Raw genomic sequence first — 20,739 nt, 5'->3', positions numbered from 1 at the left:
CTAGCTGTTGGTAGTTGGCTGTTTATAGCTGAGGAGGTTTTCTTGCATATCATAGAACTCCAAGTAAAATGCAGTACCTCTGGTTTCTTAGAAGTTACTGAGATGTGACGCCATTCTATTAAATTCCCTCCACATCCATGGAGCACATTTGCCCATCAGTAGAGTTGTGGGGATATATGTTGGTTAGTACTAGAAAGTTCTATACTGAAAGTGATATATCTGGATTATTCTGTTTCTGCTACTCACTACTTGTGAGAGCCAATTCTTTTAACTTGCCTGAAACTCAGTTTTGTAACATGTACAATGAGAATATAGCACCTGCCTTACTTTATACAGAAACATGGTGAAGCTAAGAAGCAGTGATGTATTTGAAAGCACATTACATATAATTGATATCAGATGTAAATGTTATTATGGTATAATTATCAAAGGTTTTCTGCAATACACCATGTCTATTCCATGTCCTGTTCTGCAGGGTCCTTTACCTGACAGCATGTTAGAGACAGTCTAATGAGGGGCTTTTGGGTAGAAAACAAGAAGTTTCAAGTCATTGCTGTATAAAGCTCTGGGACCTCAGGATCCAGCTGTGGAACCAGGCAGACCTGGGTTTGAATTCTGGTTCATCTGTCAAGTTCCTGGGTGACCCTAGACAAGTCACCAGACCTTCCTAAGTCTCCTTGTCTTCATTCATTCATTCAAAATGTTTGTTTAGCATCTACTTTATACCAGGCACTATCCTATTTTCTGGGTTATAACAGTGAACAAAACAGAGTTCCTGCCCTCAAGGAGTTTACATTCTAGTGGACATCACACTAACACAGGGGCCAGCAAATAGTAAATACTTTAGGCTTTGCAGGCCACATTTGGTTTCTGTTGCATATTCATCTTTCATATTTTCTCTTTTATAACCTTTTAATAATATAAAAACAATTTCTAGCTCATGGCTATATTAAAAAGTAGGCCAGGGCTAGATTTGCCAACTCTTGTAAATGTTGTGTGTGTATGACCCAGGATCAAATCTAGCCCTGGACTTTATATATATACATATACGTATATGTACATATATATATGTATATACATATATGTATATATACATAGACACATCTCATACATATACTTATAAACACACATATATGCAAATATATATACATAATAAACAAATACGTGTATATGAACACATATATACATTTATTTATGAAGAAAAATGTTTCCATGAAAAAAGTGGCATAAGGACTATAAACAGAAGAATAAGGGAGACGGAGACTGCCTGGGGAGGGGGCTCTATTTTACAGAGTGTGGTGATGGGGAGTCTTTCTGACAAAGTGTCCTTTGAGTAGAGATTGAAGGGAATGAGGGAGGGACACACAAGGGTGTTGGGGGAGTGTGCTTCATAGAGAGGGAAGAGTAATTTCAAAACTTGAAATGAGAGGCAAGGGAATAAGGAAGTGAGTGGTGAGAAATAAAGTCAGAGAGGGGGTAGCCGCCAGATCATAGGGAGCCTTCCACATGGTAAGGCCTTTGGGAAGCCTTTGGGAATTCTGAGCAGAAGAGAAACATGCCAAGACATGAAATTTAAACAATTACATTGACCGCGGTGTTGAAAATAGACTGGAGGGGGGCAAACATGGAGGTCTCAGTTATTGAAATAATTCAGACGAAGATGGCTTAATCCAGGGTCCTTGCTGGTAGAAGAGTGAGCAGTGATTGGATTCTGGAAACATTTCAAAGGAAGAACTGCCAGGCTATGTCAATAGATTACATATGAGAAGTGAGAGAAAGAGAGATGTCAAGGGTGATTCCAATGTTTGTAATCTGAATAACTGAAAAAATGTGAATGCAATTGACCAAACTAACCTGGGAAGGAGAAGGAAGGAGCTTGGTGGGGAAGTGTTAAATGTGAGACAGTCAAATGGTGATATGGAGAGGGCAGATATAAAAGTTGAGAGCTCAGTGAAGTCTGGGTTTGAAGATATAAATTTGGGAGTTGGTATTTATAGCCATAGGAGTGGATAAGATTTCCTAGAAAGTTAGGGATTCCAAGGACCGAATCCTGGGACAATTAAGCATTTAGAGGTCTGGGCAATGTTATCTACTTCATACGGTTTAATAAGGAATAAAATAAATTGCGAGCACTTGGCAAATGTTAGTTTCCTCCTGTCTCTGCCCTTTTCTATTCCTGGGGCACAGAGATACAGCTCTTGATCTGCCTGGGCAATTACATCTCAGGGAAGCACGAAATGCACTGGTATTGGTAGTTGTTTTCCTCTGTAGAGAGGCCCATGTGTAACGTAATGTCATGTAGTTCTCATGAATATCTTTAGACTAATATGGTAAGAATATGAGGTTGAAAGCCTGCTAACCTCGTCAGAGTATCTGCTAATGAATGTTTTTGAAGGTTTTCAAGTCCTCAGTGAAAGCTGAATTAATATGAGGTTGTCGTCAAATGACACATCATGATGTGTTTGTGAAAACAAAATAGAAACACACACCCCTTTTCTCTTCTTTATAACTTAGTTACAACCAACTCTCCATTAAATAGGTTAATAAGGAAGTATCTTGGTGCTAATTACTTAGGATTGCAAAATTCTGCCAGGAGATGCTTACTGATATAGAGCATTTCTTAAAATTCTCACTTCAATATGCTATTTTTATATGTTGATTTGATACTTCTGTATATTATTTGTGGATAACATAAATATTGTTAAGAGAAAAACGTTAGACGTTTTTTGTTCTGACAAAGCTTTCTAGAAGATTAGAATGTCGGTGGAAGTAATGGGAGACCTAGGAAATAGTAATTGAAGATAAGGAACCGGCTTCTCTCTAGCCTACCCCTTCAAAAGACCAGAACTCAGAGGGGCAGGCACTGTGGTAGCCCAGCAGTAGAAGAGGAGGCCTCACAACCTCTACACCAGATGATGTACCAAGTTTTTGAGGAATGAGGATTCTTAAGGAACATAAAACAAAAATTACAACTGGTAGGCAGGTGCTATCTTTGTATAGTTAGTACAGTGGGTCTCAACTGATGGCAGTTTCCTCTCTGAGGTCATTTGGCAATGTCTGGACACATTTTTGGTTGTCACAGCTTGAGAAGTGCTACTGGCATCTAGTGGGTAGAGGCTGGGGATGTTGCTAAACATTCTAAATGCATGGCACAGTCCCTCACAACAAAGACTTACCTGGTTCAAACTGTCAATAGTGCTGAAGTGGAGAAACGCTGGGCACCTAATACAGTGCCTGGTGTAGTATAGGTGCTTGATACATGCTTTGCAAGGGATTTTGAAATATCTACCTCTGGTATATTTTTACTTTTTCCTCATTATTTCTCTCTTCCATTTAGCTGTAATGTAGAGTCCAAACTTATAATTTTTTGAATAGAATTTGATCATCCTACTTTTATTTAAAATTATCATTTGGGTTCACTTGATTTTCAAATCTCCCTCTCTCTATATATAAATATATATTTATTTCTTGGCTCAGTGACCATTCATAATTGAGAGTATACTTAACCCTGATTTGAAGCTCCAAAAATGCAGGGAATTCCCTGGCGGTCCAGTGGTTAAGACTCTGTGCTCTCACTGCTGAGGGCCCGGGTTCAATACCTGGTTGGGGAACTAGGATCCCACAAGCCGTGTGGTGCAGCCCCAGACAAAACAAAACCAAAAAAATGCAGGGCTTAAATTAGGGCCTCATATCCAATCCTTCTTCAAAGGTTTCGGGTGGAGAGAAAATTTAGCAAGTATAAGTGAAGAATTGGGGAAATATATATCTATATATCTGTATGTGTGTATAGGTACATTCATGTATACACATATATGTATATATGTATGTCTGTATTTTTGTATGTGCATGTATAAAATTTTAGTTTTACATATAAAATATAAATTTATGTGTATATACATGCATATGTAAATTTTTTTTTACTTGGAAAGCTTTGGGTATGTCACTGGGGGATAACTCTCTAACTTTCACCTACTTATCTCTCAGCTGATGGGTTAGAATTTCCATAAGTGCTACCACCCCCATCTCTAGAAGGTATTACCTTCCCGAATGGGAATTAAGCTCCTAGAAATGCTGATTCAGTTTGGCGAGAAACAGGCAGCAGAGAAAGAGAAATATCCTTCCTGGTGCCTCCTGGGCTGTTAGGCGGGGTCTGATGGATGAGTTAGTACCTCTCTCAGTTTCTGAGAGATGGTGAGCAGGCATCATGTGCCAATTTAGATAAGCAAAGTACATGAAAAAGGATTTGTAATGCTATCCATTATTGGAATCTTTTTTCTCCTTGCTTATTTGCTGGAGAAAAAGAGGGTTATTTTCAAGAGCTCCCTAGGTGAAAGCAGGTAGCTTTCATTTCATGCACTGTTCTAGTAATAATTTTCCTTAATCATCATGAGATAATATCCCCAATCTAATTCCAACATACAAGTTATTGTCTTAGAAAAAGGACAGCACATTAACGCTGCATGCGCCAAAAAAGGGTTATTTCAGAAAGCAATTTTTCTGCTGCTAAGGGTCCATTTATCTCTTTCAGTTTTTGGTGGTGTTAACTAGGACTAACAACCTGACAGAGTTTTTGCTATTAGGCAGGCGCCAAACAAATGAGAAATCAGGAGAAAAGAATTCAAAAGTTTATGCCCTACCTTACAGTACTTCACTTGTTAGCGATTATAACAACATTTAATATGTACTGCGTATTTACACCGTACCAGATCCTGGCCTAATTAGTCCTCCAACAACCCCCATGAGTACTGTTATTAGTTCCTTTCAACAGGTGAGCAAACTGGGCACCTAGAAAGACAACTGGTCCAGAGGCTTACAGGTAGCCTGTGACAGGATGGAGTTTGAAATGAAGCCTCCGCCAATAGAGCCTGAGCTCTGAACTCCTTGCTGATTAGCCACCATGGGAACAAAACTTTAAAAAATGGATTCTTATGAACTTACAAATAACATTCATTTGCTCAACAGTATAAAAGGATTTTTTTAATTTTCTATGATAATAAAGTGAAGATTGAAATGCTAGCTGGGGTCTACCACAATGTAACAGTGCTGACTCATTACCCGTAAAGCTAATATTTCTCTCCTGATCTTCATTAGAGTGATTTTGTTGTGCAGAGAATTTCTCTGCTTAGTGGTCTAGTCAGTATGACCAGGATTAAAGTCCAGGCTTTGTCATTTTTCTCTTTGGCTGCTTGAGTTTGGTTTTTGGTAGGAGTTCTTAGAATAGTCTTTTTCAAAGAGTCTGAGGTTTTCTAACCTAGTGCTGCTTTATAGAGAGATTTTCTTTGCTTGGACACAAGATTATCGTTCAAAATAATGGAAGCTTTAGGTCTTAAATATAAAGCTGGTTATACAATTTGATTACAACTCCACAATTTGAATGTAACCACCAATGCTATGTTTGAAATTGAATTTATGACTGACTTTAGCTATATACTTTGAAAGGACTGATGAATTAATACTTATGTCTTGGTAACTCAAGCTCTCTTATTAAAAGCCAGGACTACATAAAGAGAGCGCCAAATGGCCACTTCTCTGGGATGGCCTGAGTAAGCAGGTCTTAGACCCAGGCTGTGCCACTATTGATGTACCTCTGAGACCAGTCAATGGAAGTGCTAGGATTACCTCTCCAAGCCTACCCCAGGCTAGATAAAGAAGGACCCAGTTTCTTTTTGGGACTTACAGGCTCTCAGATATGTTTGCCTCCAACAGGGTGTTGACTTCAACATGGAGTTGTAAGCAGTTGTTAATCCCTGACTCTTCCCTTGGGTCAGAGATTCTTTCTTTTCTTCCCTGCTGAATCTTGGGAGAACAGGAGGTGGTTGGTGGTTTACCTATGTTTTGTGAGGGGTTTTTTTTTGGGGGGGAGGCCCACTTCTTTTCCCCAGCTCTACCCATGGAAACAGAAAGTAAGCTCATATCAAAGCTAACTCACTTGGCATAATTATTGACCCCCTCCAAGCTTCTGTTTTCTCATTTGAGGAATAATATTCACTAAGGGTTGTTTTAAGGAGGTAAATGAGATAATGTTTGTAAGTCTCTAGCACAGGGCTTGACATAGAGGAATTTCTAAATAATGATTAGTTACTCCTTTCTCTTCCTCAGTTTTCTAGGGAGAGGAGGGCCCTCTCTGACAACTCCAGTGAAAGAGAAAACCTACTGGCTCCATTTTTGGATTTGATCTTCAACCTTGATGTCAATGATTTTAGAGCAAGCATGGTGCTAACATAGTGTCAGAAACAGACCTGTCACCTAGAGGGGTGGGATGGGGAGGATGGGAGGGAGATTCAGGAGGGAGGAGATGTGGGGATATATGTGTATGTATCGCTGATTCTCTTTGTTATAAAGCAGAAACTGGCACACCATTGTGGAGCAATTATACTCCAATAAAGAGGTTAAAAAAAAGATAATAAACATGTATAACACCCCCCCAAAAAAATAAAATGTGCTGCACTCCAAAAAAAAAAAAAGAAACACACCTGTCCTTGAAAATACTGTTCTAGATGGAACACAAAAAGCAGTGCTCCAGCATTATTAGAATTTTCATAACATTTATGGGGATAGTGTCTATTTAATAAATGCAATTTAATAAATGATGTCTATTTAATTAAAGAAAGAATATGCTAGTTTGCTTTGACAACCCACTGATTTCTCCCCAAATCCATTCCTCCTGTTCTTTTTAGTAAGAGAACTCCCTGAGTTTTATGTGTCTCCCTGCTGCCCTCCTACAGTCTACATTTCCCAGTCTTATTTGCATTGAAATGATATCATGTGACTAAATTCTGGCCAATAGGGTATTAGTAAGTGTGACCTCTGCAATTTTCAGGTCATATCCTTAAACTAGAGCTGTTTGCCCTGCATTTATCTTCCCCTTCCTAAGTTGAAATGCAGATGTGGTGATGGTCAGCTGCCTTTAACCTTACAACCAAGTGCATCCCTTAGGGGGTAGCAAAGCAATAACACAGAAAGAAACAGAGTCTTTTGATCATCTCATGTAATGTTGCTGCTCCCCTCCCTTGAATTTCTCCCAGCTAAGATTGTTATGTGTAGGAGGAAAATGAACCTTTCTAATCTTGTTTAAGCCACTGTTCTTCTGGAGGCTTTTAAAGCAAAAAAAACCCCAGTATGTTAATTATTATATAACCTTATGGAGGATGAATCTTGGTGTGACAAATTTTATGAAATTTTTTCATAATTTTTTTTGTTGATTTACAGAATTAATCATTAGTATCTTGCATTTCAGGCAGTTCACCAGTAACAATAGAATAATAAATCAGTTTTTGCTCCTAGTGGTTAAAGAATTTACATGTTTCTAAATGATATATCAAATCTGACATGGTTTGTGTTGACATAAGCTAGTTAATATTGAATGGCTAAGGTTTGCAATGAAAAAAGGGAGTCATTTTATTTTTTAATCATAACTCATCTAAAAAATTTGCTCTGAAATTGCAGTGGATACTATTGAATATACATAGTTGATTACTTTAATCAGGTATTCTTGACTGTTGTGTGTTGATCTCATGTAATGGGCAGATACATTATTACTAATGGGTCAGAGATTATAGATATTTTATCTTTACAGATAATGTGGCCAATGGGAATGTCAAACTGTATTTTCCAAATAAAATTGGGAGTATGTAATCAGGTAGAAGGTAGGCTGTTCTGTTTTATTTTTAAAGTTGGGGTCCAAACATTCAACAAACTTTTATTAAGCACCTACTACATGTCAGGCACAATTTTTCACCAAACTGAAATAAAAGTATATCAAAAAAGATGAAGAATGCTCCTATGCGTGGACATAGGACAAGAATTGCCTTTCAATCGGCCCTGGCCGAAGAGCATGTATAATAAGAAAGCTCTAACCCACAAGTGCAAACAATCACATGCCATGGGTAAGCCTGCCAGAGTTAAAGGGCATTTGGCATACAGCAAACACTAAGTTTGCCCCGAGTCAGATCTACTGCCTCTAACCCTGAGCACTGAAGAACAGGACAAGCAATATAGCACAGTAGCTTCAAGATAACTAGAAGCAGAGAGCTGGCCCAACAGTGACATTGAAACAAGTGTCAGTTTGTTCTGATAACTGGGAACAGAGCAGTTGTTTAGAAAAGCTGAATAATTTATAGTTAAATGTGAGCAGATTTTACAGGGGTGAATCTCATCTCCTAATATAACTGTAAATATTAAGAATTATCTTATGGGCAGACAATACCATCATGATTTGAAACTGCCTGATAGGCATTCAAGAGAGTGATTTAGTAGAAAACCAAACCCCCTCATTCAGAATAATATTTTGTAAATTAAGGTATGCATTTGCCATGAAAAACAAGAATCCAAACCGGTTTTCAGAGAATAAGCTATTTTTATGTGCAAGTTACAAATGTGATTTTCAAATGAACACAAATAAATGTACACTTGGGAGGTTGGTGTGATATGGAAAATTGGTTAGTTATGGGCTTCTCAGATGTTCTGCCAGTGACCTTCAAATACTGTCATAGCCAGGTCATGGCAAGTTAACTGCAGATATGCTTATCCATGATTTTGGAAAGCTGTTTTTTCTTAAAAAAAAAAAAAGTTGTAGGGGAAAACTATTTTTAGTGAATATACTACTTGTAACCATATTATGAAATGACAAAACATATTCAGTGATGTATACAGCCAGTGACTCTTTCCATTCAGAAATAATTACTGGCTTAGTGTCTTGTAACCCTTAACATTTATCTCTAACAGTATTATAGAGCAGCCACTATATTTTCTACTTTCTATCCACTTCATTTTGACTTTGTGCCTAGTGTTAATTGTTCATATTTGATGCCAAGAACAGGACTCTTATTATTTGAACACCAAAAATATAAATTCCAACCTCAGTATAACACAGAATAACCAACAAAGACCAGTTAGCCTGGGGTGGTCTAAATGAACTAAGTGACATTTGCTTTATGTCAGACAAAAGATGCATTGCAAGGGGGTGGTGTGGAAGTTTTCTGAGCTATAAATTTAGTGTCTGGGGACTCTTCTGGGGAATGGGGAAGCCTAGAGCCTATGGCTGCACAGACCCTTTCTCTAACACAATGAGTCTCTGCTTTTGAACATGACCGCCACCTGGAAGATGGATCACTGAAACGAACTCTCCTCCCACTTTCTGGATTGTTCAGTTGTTCCTTTTTTCCTTCTTTACTCATGCCAATACAGCCAAAGACCTATGACATCCCTGTTAACGGCCTTAAACTTGTGTTTCAAGTTACCGAATATTGTTTTGAATGAGATATTTAATGTAAAAGTACATTGAAAAGTTAAAGCATGTACAGAGAGGTAAACAAATAAAAATTTGCTTTCAGGAATTTATGATTCTTAAATCTCCTCTAGAAGAACAAAGACTTATATGTGGCAGGTTCTTAATAAATGTTCATTGAAATGAATCAAAAATAAGCAGGGTGAAGCATGATGGAAAGGGTCTGGAGTCAGAAAGATCTGTGTGTGACTTATAGGTCAGTTGTTAAAAGGTTCATAGCTTTCTGTGCTTTAGTGTCTGTATGTGTAAAACAAGGCTAGTTAGACTCCCCTCAGAGAACTGTCATTCTCAAAATAATGCTTAGTACATAATATGTACTCTGTAAAGGATAGATGTTGTTACTGAATTGCAGTCAGTTGAGGAGAGGACTCTCAGGGGTTATTCTAATCTATCTTTCAGCTTACCACTGTGGTGGGGGAATGTTTATTCTAGGTAACCATTTAATCCTTATTTCTACTAACATATAAATGAGATTGGCAGGTATGAGCAAGAGAGAATGCTGGAAGGCAGGGATAAGGAAATAAAAGAGCATATGAAGAAGGGGGAAAGTGAGAAAGTAAAATGATGAGATGGTAAAACATGCTATCAACAATTGCCTCAAAAACCTGGGGCACTATAGCCACGTAACTTTGCCCTTGACTCAAGATAGTTGGGTGTTTATTTTTTATTTTTTAAAAAAATTTCAAGACATTCCTTTGTAGTTTATTAACATTAAAATCACTGTCTAATCTTCATCTGGTCTCCTTAAATATGTGGTATTTTCAAGTCCATCCATCCATCCATCCATCCATCCATCCATCATTCATTCATTTATTAAGCTATATAGTCATAGATATTCCTACTATGTGCTAGGAATTGTATTTTTTTGTAGGGGGAGATGGAATTTTCCCCCCTTTTCTTATGCTGGAAATTTGGTTAACTTAGCTCTTTTTGTTAAATTAAAAAAGCTCCTGAATTAAAAATAATCAGAATATCTGGGAAATTAAAAATAACCACAGATGAACTATTACAAATCTGGTAAACCAGTTAGTCAAATACGGGCAGTGAAAAACATGCTTGGAATGATTTTGACTCAGATAATTGCCTCAGAGTAATTTCTTGTGTGTTTCTAGGCAACAGCAAATTTAAGAAGAAACAAATGGTGGGGTTTTTTTTCTCCCTTTTTGCCTTTTTTCCCTTTATCTTCTCTTATGTTGTCACAGAAGAGCAGCTTGTCTATCTCCATGCAATGTAATGTTAGATGTGGCTGGTTGGATCAGAGCAGGAAGACAGAAACATTTAGCCTGTGATATTTTCCATGCAGCATGTGCCACTGTGTTTGATGAGACATTATTTTCACTAAGGTACAATTGGCTTGTACAGGTAGATAAGAACATTAGGTAGTGGTTAAACTTGGATAGAAATAATAATGAGCTAAACTTTGATAAATCATAACCAGTGACAAAGTCATTTAACCTTTCTATTTCTACATCAGTACTTTGGGTTCCCTTTCGAAATTGAATCTTGCCTGCTATCTTTTGAGTTAACTGAGTAGTTTATTGCTCTACATGCTGTTGAGCAGAGTGCATTTTCTAGTTGTCCATCTCCACTTGTGGAGGGATTTCCCTTAAGTGATGTGAGTTAGCTATAGCTGCTGTAACAGCCCACTATCCAGCTTTTCTCATGACATACAATCACGTAGAAATCCAAGTTTCACATGCACCTTCTCCTGAGTACGATCCGTGGAAGGCAGTTTCTGCCTATATGGAGACGAATGAAAGTGCATTAAAGAAAGGCAAAAAAAAAAAAAAAAAAAAAAAAAAGAAAGGCAGAAGGTCAGAAGGGTACTTTGGAATATTAAAAAAAAATCTTACTAGGGAACATTTAATCAGAAGTAGATAATCCTTCTCAAAGGGAATGCAGTGTATTTGCATCATTCTCCTTGGCAGCTAACCTTTTGCACTTTATGCTTATGACATTTCTTTCAGGCACTCTGTGTGCTCCAATTGAAGTCAGAGGTCTTTGGACACAGTACAATAAGTAGCAAGTATCTGGAAGAGAGCTTGATGCAAGGCAGTTTGGCAGAGGAAGTCATGGAGAACTGCAGGGTAGCTAGATAGCAAAGAGGAACCTAGCAAGTGAATGACATAGCTCCCTTGGACACTTCTTAGGGTGCTTGGGGTGTCCTTTGAGTATAGGTATTGGATGGAGGAAAGCAGCAGAAGTGATAGAACAGGATTTCTAATTCAGCCTATTAATCTGTGCACATGGATATTTGGATTGAGAAGTCAGTGCTGGATTTGCACCTGTGCCTACAATCAGGAAGTAAAGGGTTCAGTGGTCACACTAAGAGCTGGGCTCATTTGGGAGGTAAATTGAAACTCTAATTTGAGCAAAGTGATTCAGAAGATGTTCAATACAGTTTTCCTCCTGGGAATGTTTTCTCCTAAGGTATTAATCAGGGCACAAGTCAAAGTGCTCACCAATATTGTTCCAGAGCTAACGTGTGACTCAGAAACAAGAATTATGGAAACCCACTTAGTTTCTGAAATGTTGCCTCTCTTTGAAAGGAAAAATGAGAGGATAAATATGAAGACATACTTTACTTAAAGGTTATGTGTGAGTCAGGGAACCTCTGAGTGTTTTTAATATGATAAAGAGTCACATGAATGTCTCTATAAAATGATGCATATAAGAGTGAAATGATAGCATGGATTGGAAATTAAAAATGCTGTAGAGGATAGCTTTTATAGGATTTAACTTTGGTAAAATTTTGCTGTGGATCCAAGACACAATTTATCTTTATGATTAGGACTTTTAATTCGATTTTAAATTCTGGCTCTTAATTTTTTAGCTGTATGACATGGGGCAAATTAGCCTCTATAAATGTCAGTTTTCTCACCTGTTAAATGTTATCTCCCTCATAAGATGGTTGTGAGAATTCACGAAATAGTACATATTAAGTTCTTAGTACAGTGCCTGGTCTACAACAAATACTCTGTAAAAATTAACTGATATTATTAACATTTTAGTCTTCAAACCATAAAGAAAACCCATCAATTATTTTCCATATGGAAAGAATCTTAGCTGGGGGATAACCTCAGATTACTCAAAGAAAAAGATTCTTTGTACTAGCATAAAGAAATGAGAGATCTTAGCCAAAAGATGAAAATCTCCAGATAAAGCTCTAGGCAGTGTCCTTCTTTTAATTAGTTTTGATTCCTTATAAGAAATAGTATCTAATGTTTTTTGAACACCTACCATGTGTCAGGCACTGATGAAGTTGTTTCTCTCATCCCAGTACCGTGAAGCAGCTTATGATGGTCCACTATTACAGACAAGGAAATTGAGGCCCAAAGAGATGAAAGAACATGGCTAGGCTTATGAACTCTGGTCAGCAAAACAGGGATTTGAATGCCAAAGACCATGCTCTTACAGTTCATCGCATGAAACCGTGGAAGTAAAAGGAATGCAAATTTCATGGGCAGTCTGGCCTTGCTACAGACTCTGAGGTAATAGCAACATTTCTATTTTGAATGTGCCTATTAAAATCTTATTCCATAGCTGAGAGGCCTGGCAGATGGCAAATGTTACCCTTGAGCAGGCACCTAAGTAGGGTGATAAATCACATTCAGGGATTGGGATACTTTTTCTGCTTAGGGAAGGAGGATGGCTCTGCCTACTTCAACCTCATCAGTTGGCTTGGTTGCCATTCAGAGCTTACAAGAAAATGCACTGTACTTAGCTGGTAATAAAAGCTTCTTAAGCACTGTGGGTAGTTGTTTCTGAAAAAGAATGAATTTTAAAACATGTACCTGATTATTTAGCAGCTTTAGAAATATCTGAGGAAAAAAATGTTCAGTTATCAGGTAAAGCTGCTTTGGCAACGTGATTTCTATAATGCTAGGCAGTAGTGGAGGCTGCTTAATACTGACAATGCACAGTTATTTTTTGTCTCCGTATGTTGCTTTAGAATGTTCTGTTCCCTGCACATTTTTAATGAGATAAACATGCCTTTATGGGTCATGATGGTGCAAATTCTTTTTTTTTAACATCTTTATTGGAGTATAACTGTTTTACAATGGTGTGTTAGTTTCTGCTTTACAACAAAGTGAATCAGTTATACATACGGTGCAAATTTTTTACTAGCTCTTTGCAAATACATCTTTTTAGGACTACTCCTTAAACAATGCAGTTTGCTGTTAGGTGTCAGGTATTTTACTACTTCCAGAGCATTTACACCTATAGCTCTCTATTAATTTTACAGCTGGAGAGCACCGAATTTGACTCACTTTGAGACCCAAATCTATCCTTTACTGGCTCTGTGATCTTAATGAAGTCCCTTATCCTCTTCAAGTGTATTTCTTCATCTATGAAATGGAGGTGTTGATGCTTTCCTTCTAGGGTTGCTGTGAGTAATAAATGACTTAATGGAAGTGCAAGTGCTTTGTAAATTGCACAAGGCCATTTAAAAATGAACCATTACTGTTATTATTATTTATATTTGTGGATTAAAATCGTTTGGTGTTAATAAAGGAGCACTGATGGGTTAATGACATCCTAAAGATCTAAAATAAAGTCGCAGTGAGATGCCAGAAATTGGGTAATGAATAGACATTTAATTGGTAGTTTAACAAAGACATTAATTGGATGTGGAAGAAGATCCTGATTGTGGTAAAGGCTGTTTGGAGAAAGCAGAACCAAGGGACAGAACATGCTTCAAAGACTTCTTACAAGATAATGACTTTTCAGTCCACAGAGGTTGCTGTGTGCCATTATTTTATAGGCAGCATTGGATAGTCAAATTAAGTAGTCTCTGATCTGCCACTTCCTAACAGTGTGAATTCTTTAATCTTGCTGCAAAAAGTGAAGATCATAACACCTGCCTTATAGGGTTATGAAGATTAAATGGGATGATATATGCAAAGCGCCTGGTGCATAATACGGCTCAGCAAATAGGTTTCCTCCTCTTCCTCCTACTTCTCCTCTTCTTCTTCTTCCTTGTTTTTGTTCTTTCTTCCTCCCTTCGTCCCTTCCTTCCTTCCTCCCTCCCTCCCTCTTTTTCTCTCTCTTTCGTCACATAGGAGCTCTAACTAGGCAATCCACTACCAAAACTACTAGAAGCTTATGTGATTCTCAGAGCATTCAGGCAAGGCCTGAAAGCAATCAGTATAGTCCTAGTAAATTCTCTTGGATTACTCAGAAAGCAGCCCAAACTCGTTAATGGACTTTGAGTATATGTAACTACTTCATTTATCATCAGATGCAGAGAAAGTTGTAGGTGTTCAGTATGTGGAAAGACTCCAAAGAAGGGGCTCTGAGGCAAAGAAAGGAGGTGTCTGTGCAGGGCAAGGGTTTACAGGGATTAAATTCAGAGCTCCTTGAGAGATAAGGATTGTGTATGGAAGGGTGAGGAAAGCAATCATCAGCTAAACCAGACTTTGTTAGGAAGCTTTTGCTAAGGGATGCCTTACGAATAATCAAGTTTTCCAAATGATTTATTGAGTTATTTTAAGAGTATTTACTATCTGCCATTCAGCAGCAGTTCATATCTTTGAACAGACAACTGAGGAGTTTATAAATATAAACATTTCAATTATAAAATATAACTTTAGAAGAATTAATTTTAAAACATCTAAATACGAATGAGCAGTCAATGATTTTAGCTATTAAATATACAAGTGTATGAAATTAAGCTAGTAAAATAAAAATCAGTTGAAAAAAGAAAGTTTATTTTTATATTTTTCCATGTTGTCAATTTCAGGCCTAATGCAATCTGTTTACATAGTGTGGTGAGTATGGACAAAATGTGGTCATAGCACAGCTACTGGATATTTTTATCTTCCCGGTCTTTCCTATGGTCCTCACAAAAGATACCAAATTTGCAGTGAGTAAGGCTTTGAAAGTTACCTATGTTTCAAAGATGTGTAGGCATTAAATTATTGTCATTATTATACCACCAAAAATTCCATCTTTTTTCCATGTGTGGGCTAGAAAATGATTCTGACATTTCTCACATCTTTGTCTTCTGTGCTATCTATACTTTGTGATAATATTAATAATCCTATCTTATATTTGAGCTTTCCAATTTTTTTCAGGTCCAACACCTCATTTTAAGTCAAGGCAATTAAAAAACTTTACTTGCTATATCCGAAGTTGCTGAGTCTGTACTAATTGTGTATGATGGTCAGGAAAGGACACTGAGAAGTAAAGTCAACCCCTGTGACCAATCAGAGAAGTAGAAGAGAGAAAATGTTAGTGAAGTAGTCCTATAGTGTCTTCTTTTCCAAAATATCATGGCTGAGGCTAAGGAGGGCCTGGGAAGAGGTGTGATGGGGGAGAGTACGCGCACACCCTTATAACTGTCACCTGTCCTAAGATGAGAGAGGGGGTTGAGGCAGTGAAGAACGGCTTTTGCCGTTTTGCCAGGTGGATGCTAGTAGTTTAGCACATGCATTTATTAATCTGTTCAACAACTCTGAAAGATAGATATTGTTACTACCATTTTGTAGATGAGGGAATGGGCTCAGAGAGCCATGGGTAAGGCACCCATACGTATTTTAAAAATGAGTCTCGTGTTGCTATGTTTTGAGGACCTTTACAGCAAAATTTCTGTTGTTGCTTTCTGGTATGTTTTCTTAGTCTTAGAAATCCAAATGGAAGTTCTGATTGTGCCCCGAAAAAGGAGAATGGCCTTTATACATTCAACATGGGACAAAGTCAAAATAAAGGTAGTTGTGGAGTATCTCAGAGAGGGCCATACCTGAGGATACTTTTTTCTAGAACCTGGATCTGGTGCTGGTCTTGTTGATTTTGTTTCTTCATCTCTTCCTGTTCTTTTCCACTGCTGATTCCATCTAGAAGCCATTTCTCCCTCAAGGCCTTTTTCTGATATCAGGAAACATAAATATATGTTCTTATATCAATCAAAAATTCCAAAATCTGAATGCTTCAAATCTTATTAATTTCAATGTGGATATATTAAAGAGAAATTGTTTTATCTCACTGTCTTGCCTGAATAAATCTAATAGTTTCCTATTTTGCACCCTTCTTGACCCCCTTCTAAAGCCAGGGTTTATGTATCTGAATCCTATATATATCCTAAGGTCTAGTTCAGGTCCTCCTTCTCTATGAAGATCTCTGTCCTACCTCTGCATCTTCCTCCACCCCCACCCCCAGCCTCACTTCACCCCCAGGGAACTCTCCTTCTTTAGAATCACACAGCAGTGTATGTTTATCTATACTGTATGTTTACTGTATTTTTAACAGTCTTGTAGGGACGTCATCCTGATGATGCCTTACTATGATTTGTTGGGTTGATGGGTGTATATCTTGTGTCAAAGTAACAAGCTTCTTGAAGCCATTTGCTATTCATCCCAGTGACAGTACATAGTGACCCCTCCAAAAAAAAAAATCTTTTGTGGGATTAATTGGAATGGTGGGCAAAACAAGAGATTGCTATTGTATCTTAAACTAATTCAATGACAGTCTTAGGCTTTGTGGTTGACATTTATTGTTTTGCCTACCCAGTACCCCTTCTTTCTTCTGAGAGCCTCCTTGGTTCTAGATATCCTTTACGTTCAGCTCCCTACTTGTCCCAATCATATGACACATAAAATTCACTGATCTGTCTAAATATTTGTGAGTTGAATTTTTGTCAACTTTAATAAAAGAAAAAAGATTTATGTTTCATCAGGTGGAAAAAAAAATCCCTTCGAATTTGCATGAAATAATTACATTCCTGGACTTAAGCCTAAGAAGACAAAGCAAATGAAGAAGACCTGTAAATTTCAGGGGGCTTTAGCTAGCATCCTGTCGATGTCTCAAGGGAAAACTGTTAGATATTATTTTCAAAGTGTTTGAGTTTCTTCTTTTCTTCCTGAAGAAAACTACTGTCACTATGTATCTATCTACCTTTGTAAATTATTTGTTCAATAATTATTCCCTGGGAATTTACTGTTTCTAAAATGGTGAGAAGAATGGGAATTTTCCTTATTTTTTTGACACTTCTCTCTCTAACACCATGATTAGAATGAAAGCAAGTAAGAGGAATATTTGTCTTTTTTAAAAAAATGCTTGTTTTTTAAAACAGAATTAATACAACTGGAATGTAAATACCTCTGAATTTAAAATAAATTTAAATAAGGTTGATTGGGCTAGATAATTACCAAAGGAAGTTTATTTTAACTAAGGCAATTTTTTTCAAATCATTAAAAATATTACACTGATTACAAATAAATGTTATTTGGAATTATAACTTGTAGAATAGATGAAATGTGGCCTGCTCTAGTTGAAGCAATGAGGGGGCCTGGAAGCCTACAGATGCACAGGACACAGTTTGAAAACCACTAGATTAAGTCAGTAATTATCTCATCCCAGATCATCATATTTGTGTTGGTTTTTTTCAGAGTTTCAAGAAATTGCGTGTGGACAACACATCCCATAAAAGCAGTGTGTATTATTCCAGTTTGTAGCCAGATTCCTTCCCACAATGTTATCTTTTCCCTTAATTATAGCTGTTTCGTTGTTTGTAAAAATGTGTTCCCACAGACACAGTAAATATTATTAATAAAGGTCAAGATTTATTTCCTGATAATATGCCAAGAAAATCTCAATATATCAGCATTTAAGAATTTACCTTGATTTTAGTTTATTTTTATTTGATGGAATATGATGATAGCTAATGCACAGTAAGAATATAGATGACATCCATCAAAGTAAATTACAGTTCTTACAAACCACCTATAAGGATAGTATCAGTCAATTACATCCATATCACTGTAAGAAACACTCAGATGGGATGGTCTTATGATGCTGAGTTGTGGAGGGTGGAGAATGGCTCCTATGACAAAACTAAGTTATCTTGGGGCTTCATTCTTGGTTCTTAGTCTGGTTAGGACTAAGAATAATTTTAATTTTAGCCTTATAAGCTTTGTTCATATAAGCTTTGTTCAGGAATTGTCATTTAACTCTGGCAGAGAACTTTTTGCCTCTAAATATAAAATATATAATTTGGATGTGCACTCAGAATGATATGGTATAATCACATATTGTGGTAACCACAAGACAGTTATTTTGCTTTTATATCACAGTTTAGACTTATGCTTTAGTCTATGAGATTGAGGAATAGAATAAAATCTATTTCACAACAATGACATTCAGAATCAAAAGCCATAGTAACTAAATAAAAATATGTGATATGCAGGTAGTAGATCTTTTGGCAGTTTTTTAGGGAAAGGTTTTCTTGAAGCACTTCTATATTCTGCACAGCAGTTACAGGAGACATTAAGAATAAATTAATTTTTCATACCATGACTTAAATGGATTTCCAGAAAAGTTTTCTAGGTTGAGTACTAGGCAAAAAGATCAAGAGTGGACAAGTCTCAGAATGTTTGAATGTGAGAATGCTGTTAATGGCTGTGGAAACTCCCTTTCCAGGACATCATTGGTATGAATGTCAGGTTCCAGAGCTAAAGGATATTAGAGTGAGTTACCACAACTATTCTGAAGTGTGTGTACTGCTCACACAGAAGGAGCACTTTGTAAATATTTACATTTGTGTTGTTTAAAGTGAGTCATTGACATGTAATGAAATAATTTGCAATTGGGAAAGTGGTGAGGATAGTCACTGGAATGGAGACAAATGGATGAAGAAGAAAATAAAAAGAAAGGCTGGTAATTGCAGAAGCCAACAGAGCTTTTTTGACTTGGTGAAGATATTTTGGAATCAATTTTTAGAACACTTCTGCACATTTTTGAACCCTATTTTGGAATTGTGCCTAGTTGCCGTTGGAATAGCCAACCATTTTCTGCAGAACTTGGAAGAATGTACTTACTGAAACAGCCATTCTCTCCTCTATGTTCCCTTTGCAGTTGATGCCTTGGATATAGTGTTCATCACAGTATAAATCTCATTATAAGTTTATGTGTCAGTTACCGTTTAAGGGCACAGATCAAACTTATTTTATATTCTTAATGTCCAGCTTAGTACCTTGTACATAATAGGTGCTTAATAAATGTTTATTGACTGAAGGTTTTCTACTTACCAGTTAAGACTCAGGTTAAATCCCACACCTTTAACAGAACCTTTTTTGACCACCCCAGATTAAAGGATTACTAATGCTTACACTTATGCTTAAATTAAAAAAAAATCATCCTTTAACTTGTACTAATTATTTACTTAACCTTGAATTTCCCACTAGGTTGCAAGCAGAAGGGCTACAACTCTCAAGGCCACTGCTAGTCTCTAAGGCATTAATGTGCAAATTAGGAAAAGGTACAGTCCCCCACTCCTACTCCTTCAGGTCAGTGCACAGCTTGGGAAGGTGGACAGCACTTGTGTGCAGAGAGAAAGAAACTTTGTCCTCCAGACAGAAGCAGCCCTGTGCCAGAGTGTACCGTTCCAAGGGAGTATGGGCAGGGTTTCAGCACCCCCCTCTCTCAGGTAACTATGCAGTATACCATCTGCACAACTGTGTACTGCAGTCCAAAGCATGATACATGCTTTGACTGGATTGGATTAGTAGAGGTCTTCTGGGATCCAGAAAGCAAACCTATAGGGAACAGTATATATTACCTTTCGGACTGTTTTTGTTAAGTATTGAAATGAGGTGTCACCTCAGAAATGGACCTCTCAGTGTGTTAGAATTTTCCTGTGTGAAACTTACTTCCTAGAATGAACAGAGAGGATATATAAAACTTTTCTCCTACTGTGAACTCTGATGTTGTTTGGCTACTCATTCTGTAAGGATAGCAATTACTCAGAAGCAGTAATTAGTTCACTGTGAGATCCAAATTGTGTGTGTGTGTGTGTGTGTGTGTGTGTGTGCGTTTGTGTGTGAAAGAGAGAGAGAGGGAGAGAGAGAAAGAGAGTGATTTTGGAGTTAGAAATTGCCTATCTCAAAAATTGTTGTAGACTTGCTTTTGACTTCATTTGACTTGTATCAAAATGACTTAGTAAAATGTGTTATTTCATTGATTTTTCTAGGAGTATACACTGCATTTCTTGGCTATGTCTCCTACTCATGTAATTTCAGTGTGACAAACTGTAAGGATAGCAGGCTGACTACACATTGAAATTATTCATGAAACATTGGAAATGTCAATTTGTATAGGAGCAAAGAAGCAAACAGAATCCAGAGAACTGAGGCTAATTGGAATCCTAAACTGTGTCTTTTTTCTCTCAAGAGGTGGTTACTTGATCCATCAGAAAGATGGATTTAGCTGAATTCAGCAAGTTTACCAAAAGATTGTAGACCCCACGAGTGTGCAGCATTGTTTCACTGAGGGATTTATTACATCTATAGATAGAAGCCCTGCCAGGTAAGTAGTTTCCTGCTTGGGCCTGTTCCCAAGGAGCTCCTGTTTGTCATTTGGTTGCACCCTGTGACTAAGCTACATAATAAAATGTGAGACTCAATGTGCTTAAATTACAAAATGACCACACCCATGAAAGATGTAAAGTCTGATTTTAA

The 20,739-nt window shown here is 37.3% G+C and overlaps 1 protein-coding gene across 5 annotated transcripts in view; it reads right to left on the bottom strand.

Moving 5' to 3' along the window:
• Window positions 1-20,739, bottom strand: part of PALMD (palmdelphin) — a 54,892-nt gene that overhangs the window by 9,038 nt on the left and 25,115 nt on the right. For all 5 annotated transcript variants that reach the window (XM_059077560.2, XM_067040329.1, XM_067040314.1 and 2 more), the window contains one exon: window positions 16,029-16,153. In XM_059077560.2, the coding sequence (XP_058933543.1) occupies window positions 16,029-16,153 (125 nt within the window). The remainder of the gene's footprint in view (window positions 1-16,028; window positions 16,154-20,739) is intronic.

The sequence above is a fragment of the Kogia breviceps genome, chromosome 1 (assembly GCF_026419965.1).
Source record: "Kogia breviceps isolate mKogBre1 chromosome 1, mKogBre1 haplotype 1, whole genome shotgun sequence".
In the NCBI taxonomy this organism is placed as follows: Eukaryota; Metazoa; Chordata; class Mammalia; order Artiodactyla; family Physeteridae; genus Kogia; species Kogia breviceps.
The sequence above is the reverse complement of the archived record's forward strand: the minus strand, read 5'-3'. Positions and strand labels throughout refer to the sequence as shown.